At 37.6% G+C, this 6,638-nt stretch overlaps 1 protein-coding gene across 2 annotated transcripts in view; it reads right to left on the bottom strand.

Moving 5' to 3' along the window:
- CCDC198 (coiled-coil domain containing 198) overlaps positions 1-5,976 on the bottom strand; it is a 23,264-nt gene extending 17,288 nt beyond the window's left edge. For both annotated transcript variants that reach the window (XM_019645691.1, XM_019645698.1), the window contains exons 1-2: positions 5,573-5,976; positions 2,883-2,965 (exon numbers count right to left, since the gene is read on the bottom strand). In XM_019645691.1, the coding sequence (XP_019501236.1) occupies positions 2,883-2,965; positions 5,573-5,795 (306 nt within the window). In that variant the 5' untranslated portion in view covers positions 5,796-5,976. The remainder of the gene's footprint in view (positions 1-2,882; positions 2,966-5,572) is intronic.
- Between the last annotated feature and the right edge of the window lie 662 nt (positions 5,977-6,638).

Here is a 6,638-nt window from a genome sequence, read left to right as displayed (position 1 = left end):
TTCAACACATACTTATTGATCAACTATTATGTGCCAGGTACTGTTTTAGACACATTATGAAGACAACAGACAAAAATTCCTACCTCTGTGAAGATTATATTCTAGCATTGGGGCCAGGGAGGGGGCGGGAGGCAGTGAAGAAAATACATACTGAATATAATAGATAAGTAAATTGCTTGGTGTGTTAGATGAAAATAAGTGTTCTGGGGAAAAGAAAAGATAGTGAAGGCTCAGGAAAATCAGGAGTGCCAGGGTGAGGGTTGCAGTTGTCGATGGGTTGTCAGGATAAGCCTTATAGGGAAGGCGAGATTTGAGCAAATCTTTGGCAGTGAGGGAGTCATCTGAGGAAATACTATTGGGTAGCGGTGGGCTGGCAGGTGGTGGGAATATTTCCACTCTGGGGTGCACCTGAGATGAGTGGATGAGAACATGAATCAGGCCAGAAGGGACAGTGGTGATCAACTCTTTGACATGGGACAGGCATATTTCATTCAGAGTTCCCTGGCAGAGGCTCTCAGATCTTAGCAGCTCCAAGTTGGAGAGCCTTAGTTCATGACCTGCTCTTTATTTGAGTAGATGTTCAGCAAGTGGAGAATGCCAAATATGGAATTCAAATTACTTAAGGTGCAATTAGATTTGGTTTAATAATTAAAAATACTTTCAGAATTTTCTCTGGCAGAGATTAGGCTATTAATTAGCATGTCATGGGAACCTAGCATTTATTATTCTCTCAAAAACCCATTTGCAGTGGAAAATGTGCTGAACCTCATTTGTGAAGATAATTATAGTTGATATCTTTGAGAGTGTCTGCCAAGTTCCCGGTGGTTTCCCTCTTCTCTGAGAGCTGGCCTCAGACTCTATGGTGGAGGGCTTTTGTGCCCACATTTCTACTGTATGAGCATATCCTCTGGTAATAGCTCATTGGACCAGAACTAGAATCATAAGCAAATCTGAGCCAATAAGATATTTTCTCCCAGGAATTTGGAATTGGAGCCAAGAGGGCCAGGCTACTCTGTTTGACTGGAACTATAAGCTGCAAATTCAGGGCGGCCATATTTCACCAGTGGTATTGAGGAGATGAGAAAGTCAATTTGCAGGGAGAGAGTAAAGCAAATGCATGAAGAGCTTAAGGGAGACACAGAGAGAGTTCTTCTGCCTTTCAAGTCCCAAGGCATAGCTCTTCCCTGAAATCCAGGTACCCCCCAGCCCTTGGGTTCAAAAAAACACTCCTATATGCTTATAATTCATCACATTGATTGTTTTGGCTAATCAGTTGGACTTCCAATACAGTGATGCTACAGGTCTGAAATAGGGAGTGCACTTTGATATATATTTTTTCCCCACCAGCTATAATTGGTCTCATTCTCATTCATTCACCTGTTTATTCCTTCATTCATTAATTCACAGCCTTTTGTGGGGTACATATTAAATGTTAGTGACTGAAGATATAAGACTGAATGAGACATAGTATTTGCATTCAAATAATTCATTTGTCTTGTTTTTTTTTTTTAAAGTGGTTGGTTAGGATGTGGGGGTGCAGTCTTTGACTTTAAAATACCAAAGTTCCCTTTTGGAGCTTGATTGACTCGAGAGAGTCAAAGCCAAACTTTAGCTTATTTAGGGTTGATAGATATAAAAAATACTCTGTGAACTATAGACTGCTACACACATGTTTTTCACTGATTATAGTAATATCTTCTATTTGAGATATTCAGCTTAGAGTCTCCACAGGAACATATATTAAACACACTCCTTTAAAACGGTGCATTTGATTTAGGAATAAATCATAAGTTTTAAAACTATTCAGTTTAGCTAGATATGTGCTCAAAAATTTAACATCACTTTATTTTTCATTCAGTAAACAACATTTTGAAGTTTCTAATATTTTGGCTCTTTTTGTGACCAAAGGATATAATCACATCAACTAATGATTGTGAGCTTCTGGAGAAAACAGGTAAATAAAAAAACTGAATTAGAAATAATGCCTAACAAATGAGTTCAAATACCCATGGGATTGGTCCAGTCATCTGTGTGAATTGTGTAGCAGGTGAGATTTGGCTCCAATTCCCTTTTCATATGTCAGTGATAGATGCCGAACACAAGAAAGCCCCTAGCCCACCTTTTAGCTGATGCTAGTTTTCAAGGACCCACTCAGATCTTGTTCCCCTTCTAGGGTGAGAGTTCTTAGAATTTATAGTTCTCTAGAGAAAACTCATTAAATATATATTAAGGTGAGTGCATTTAAAGTTCTTCCTTTGCTGCCGTGGAATCCAATGTCCTGAATTTCAACAACCAGTTAACACTTAGTACAACAAAAGGTTAGGGACAGAGGGCTGGAGAGATCATCTATGCTGACTGTTAAGAGCACAGGCGTTGGAGACCTGGTTGATATCTAGCCTCTGCTGACCTTGGGCAAGTTACTTAACTCTGAACCACATGCATAAAGCAAAGATAATACTTCCTTTCTCATAGAGGGTAATGAGAACTAAATGAATGACATAGATCAAGTTGTCTAGAGTGTACCTGACTTGTTGTAGGTGGTAATTAAATAGTAGTGCTGTTGTTATTGTTATTATTGTTCATTATAACTAAATTTCCCATAGTCATTCAGCTAATCAATGCAAGATTCAGGTCTTTGAGTCCCATCATGGCTATGTCTTTTGTACTATACTTCCTTCTTTTGGTGGTAGCTTTAAAAGTGAAATCATTACAAAAGGAAATCCTAAAGAACTATAGTCTTTGCATTGACCACATTCTCTTTAACAACATTGTCATTCTCATTCGCATGGTCGTTGTCAATGTCCCTCTTTTATTATTATGGCTGAAAAGGGATGTTACCATTAAATCCAAGAAATTCCTTATGAAGCCTTTTGAATTCTTACTTGAAGTCTTCGGGGTGGATGCTTTTTAATTATACTTGTTTCTCCCTGTTCCAGTGGGATGTCAAAATACATGGCCCTGGGCACTTGAAAGATTAGGGGAGAAATAAGAACAAACCATTAAAAACAAATTTACTGTTAAATTAGGTTAATCATAAGTTATTAGGCTTTGTTAACACAATTTTGTATCTTCTTAGTTGTATATATCTAACCTGTAGGTTGAATGTAAAGATGAAATATATAAAGCAAGGGCCCTACATGAATGTAAATGATAAAATATTAGCCTAGACCAAGGATTTAATTTCTGCTTCCCTCATCTTCTCCCCAGATTGACATTTAGAGGAAGATCCACACAATTCATGTATTGATGACAAATGTTATTCAAACATAGAATTTGGCCTGAAAAAAGAAACTTACTGATTATTTTAATCTCATGAAATCTCCCAAAAATAATAGAGAAAAATCAGAAAAAAAAATACAGCTTTAAGAAATGAAAATAAATTCTCTTTTCAGATGAAATATATAGATGGATAGGTATTAGTTAGAGAGAGGTGATAAAGAAATGGAGCATGCATGTGTCATGGGAGTGTGCAGTGCTGAGCACTGTATGTTCCTACTTAAAGAGTCCCCCCAACTAGGGAAAGACATTCCCAGAAGCTGCCACTGTAATACATGTCAGTATTCTTGCCTGATAACACAATCCAGGGCTAAGCTTCATTGGGAAACAGAGAGGCTCAAGAGATCCATTATGAATTTGATTTCTTTTTTTAAATTTTATTGGGGAACAGCCATGGTCATTGGTTACACATTGCTTTCATGCTATTGGGTTGTCGGAAAAGTCATGATGCATTTTTGCAACGAAAAACATAGAAAAAATACGTCATGACTTTTCCAACTACCCAGTACAATGGCATAGTTGACTCTTTTAGGGAGGGTACAGCTCACAGTGGCCCATGCGGTGATCGAACTGGCAACCTTGGTGTTATCAGCACTATGGTCTAACCAACTGAGCAAACTGGTCACCCCATGAATTTGATTTTTTTGGCTTGTTATCCTGGGCCCTGGGACTACTACCATGGCCAGCCTTGCATAAATCAAGTTCCTATTTGACAAGATGGAAGCATTCTGATTTTCAGAGTGTTGTGTAGATGATCCTACAGTCCCACTTTGCATTTTAAGTGGAAAAACTCCTGGGTAATGATGTGTTTCTACCCTTAAAACATTGGAATGACCACCTTAAGAACTTCGTTGTGTCCTTACTTTTCAAGAGATTTCTGCATATTGAGTGAGGTAGAAAGAATAGCTGCGACAACAAAATACAGACTGGATTAAAAAATCTAAATATTTTCAGCAAAGTTTTGTTAAGGAGCCTGACTACTCCTTATTTGTATACTATGATTTGGGAGATATCAACCCATTGTTTAATTTGGTCCTCCCAAAATGGCATAGGCTGTGTCAGGCAGTTATTTTCACCCGATTTATAGTTAAAAAAAAAAACTGAAGAAGTAAATTGCCTAAAGTCACACTATTTGGTATTTGGTGGAGCTGGGATTAGCATATGGGCCCCTATTCTGATAGTGGTCAGAATGCTTACCATTCCCTTGTTATTTATTTTTATTGTGATTTTTGCCATTTGATAAAAAGAACATTTCCCAGTTGGGACTCTAACACGAAAGAATCAGCTTTTACCATTCAGTTACCAAAATCTTAGAACTCTGGATAAAGGGCTTAGATAAAAAAGGAATTCTTCAATAAAATTAAAAGGAAAATTCCCACTCATGCCCTTAGGAAGTTGAAGAACATATGAACATTGGTCATATAGATCCAGTCAAAGGTTGTCAGTTACAGAAAATAGCCGTGAAGATCATTCTAGGTAAGGTTTACTAGGTACTGAAAGAGAATATAAGGTTTTCTGGCCAAGTTGACCAATAATGAAAACTTACTTGTGTTATTGATCCAGAATGTGCAGGAAAGAGAAAATTACATCCATATATTCATTTGCATATGTACATTTCTCTTCCCAAGTTAGAATGTCTGTTTAATTATCATTGTGGTTGATATAAAATAATTTACATGTCTTGTAAAATATCCCAGGATAATTTATAGCCACTTCAGGCTCAAAGCTTCCTATTATAATGGGAAACAATTCTCTTAGTTCTGCAGATGACCATGAAAAATACGGGGTTGGGGAAAGGGTGACTCATCCACTCATCTGTACTGCAATAAATCAATTCTGTTTGGGGTGGTTTCCAAATTCACATTAGAATGGACTCCTAAAGTGTTGCTTTCAAAACAACAAAAATTCATGCATTAAATGGTACTGGAGAGAATGGTTTAAATTTAGAATCTAACTGAAACATATGATTTTCATAATTTATCACACCTTTATCTAAATAATTTTAATTGCCTGGCAAAGCTAAGTATAAACATTGAAAGCATTATAAACTAAGCTGAAACAAAATGATTTTTCCTTCTCACATGGAATGGTAAAAAGCCCCTTATGCACAGTTTACAGACCCATTCTAATGTACCCAGGATTCTTACAATTGATATTCACTCTTTCATCGAAAAACGTTGCCTTGTATTTCAGTAATTTAGAAACTTTCTGAGATTATGGAGATGGACAGTCAGATAACTCTGTCAATAGCTCTCCTTGGCACAAATACATCAATCTCATGGCGGGTTATATTTACCTGCAGAATATCTTCCATACCAGGTCTCTCGAAGAGGCGGTAGCTGCCCTTCCAAAGCTTTATACCGGTTCTGCAGTCTTGCAAATGAATATGAACCCGTTTCTTCCAGGTTCTGGTTGCATGCAAAGTCCACAGGGTGGGCTGAGGGAGTCTCTTCCACTTTGATTTGCAGAGGTGCTACCTTGGTCACTCTAGGATGAGCTTTAGAATGGCTCAGGCCCATTTTACATTCAAGACATTTAAAAGAAAACCATGAGGAAGTGGTTTTGGGCCTCTAACGTAGCTTGTTTTAATCAAGGCATTACAGACTTTTACCCCCTGATTTACAAAGCAGTTGTTTCCTTCATGACATCTTTGTAGCTCTATTTCACCACACTAACCCCTCTGGCCACTTCCTGGGCGGCTGGTTTCCATGGAGACTTCCCTTCAACTCTCCCTTTGTGGGTTCAGACGGAAGAATCCAGTTAAACATTGACTTGGTTATGCTACTTTCCGAAAGACTCAATGGTAGGAAGAGAAAGCTCTATTGATCATTAAACAAATCTCTAACACCAGGAAGGCCATTAACAGAGATGGAGAGTCGGGGTTTAGAGAAGTCTTAAACTTGTACCTCTCATTGCATGTACTTTTAAACACCATCTGTAAGAACGACCAACTAAGAATAGCTAAATCACCTTTGGACATGAAGGAGTGCATGCTAGTCATCTAGGGCTTTGTTAATCTTTAATTCTAATTGAACGGTGGGATTATGGGTGATTTTTAGTTTTTTTTTAATACTTAGAAACAGAACTCACTTTCCAATTCTAATTGTTTATGACTACAGATGACTAATGTTTTCGTCATACTCCTGTGGAGAAGTTCAAAGAAATTTGTTTTTCATTTTTGCAAACTTTGTTTGCTGAGAGACTAACATGGGTTTGGAATGTCAATAGAGTTCATCTAAAAAGATGTTTGAGAGTAATTTTTCCTACTTAACTCCCTTTGCATTTTATACACAATTTTCCCCCCCCCTGTGGCAGAGAGACTGCAAGAAAGAATTATATATGAACAAGTACGTATAAACAAA

The sequence above is a fragment of the Hipposideros armiger genome, unplaced genomic scaffold (assembly GCF_001890085.2).
Source record: "Hipposideros armiger isolate ML-2016 unplaced genomic scaffold, ASM189008v1 scaffold_5, whole genome shotgun sequence".
Lineage (NCBI taxonomy): Eukaryota > Metazoa > Chordata > Mammalia > Chiroptera > Hipposideridae > Hipposideros > Hipposideros armiger.
Note: the sequence above shows the minus strand (reverse complement) of the source record. Positions and strands in the feature narration are given on the sequence as shown.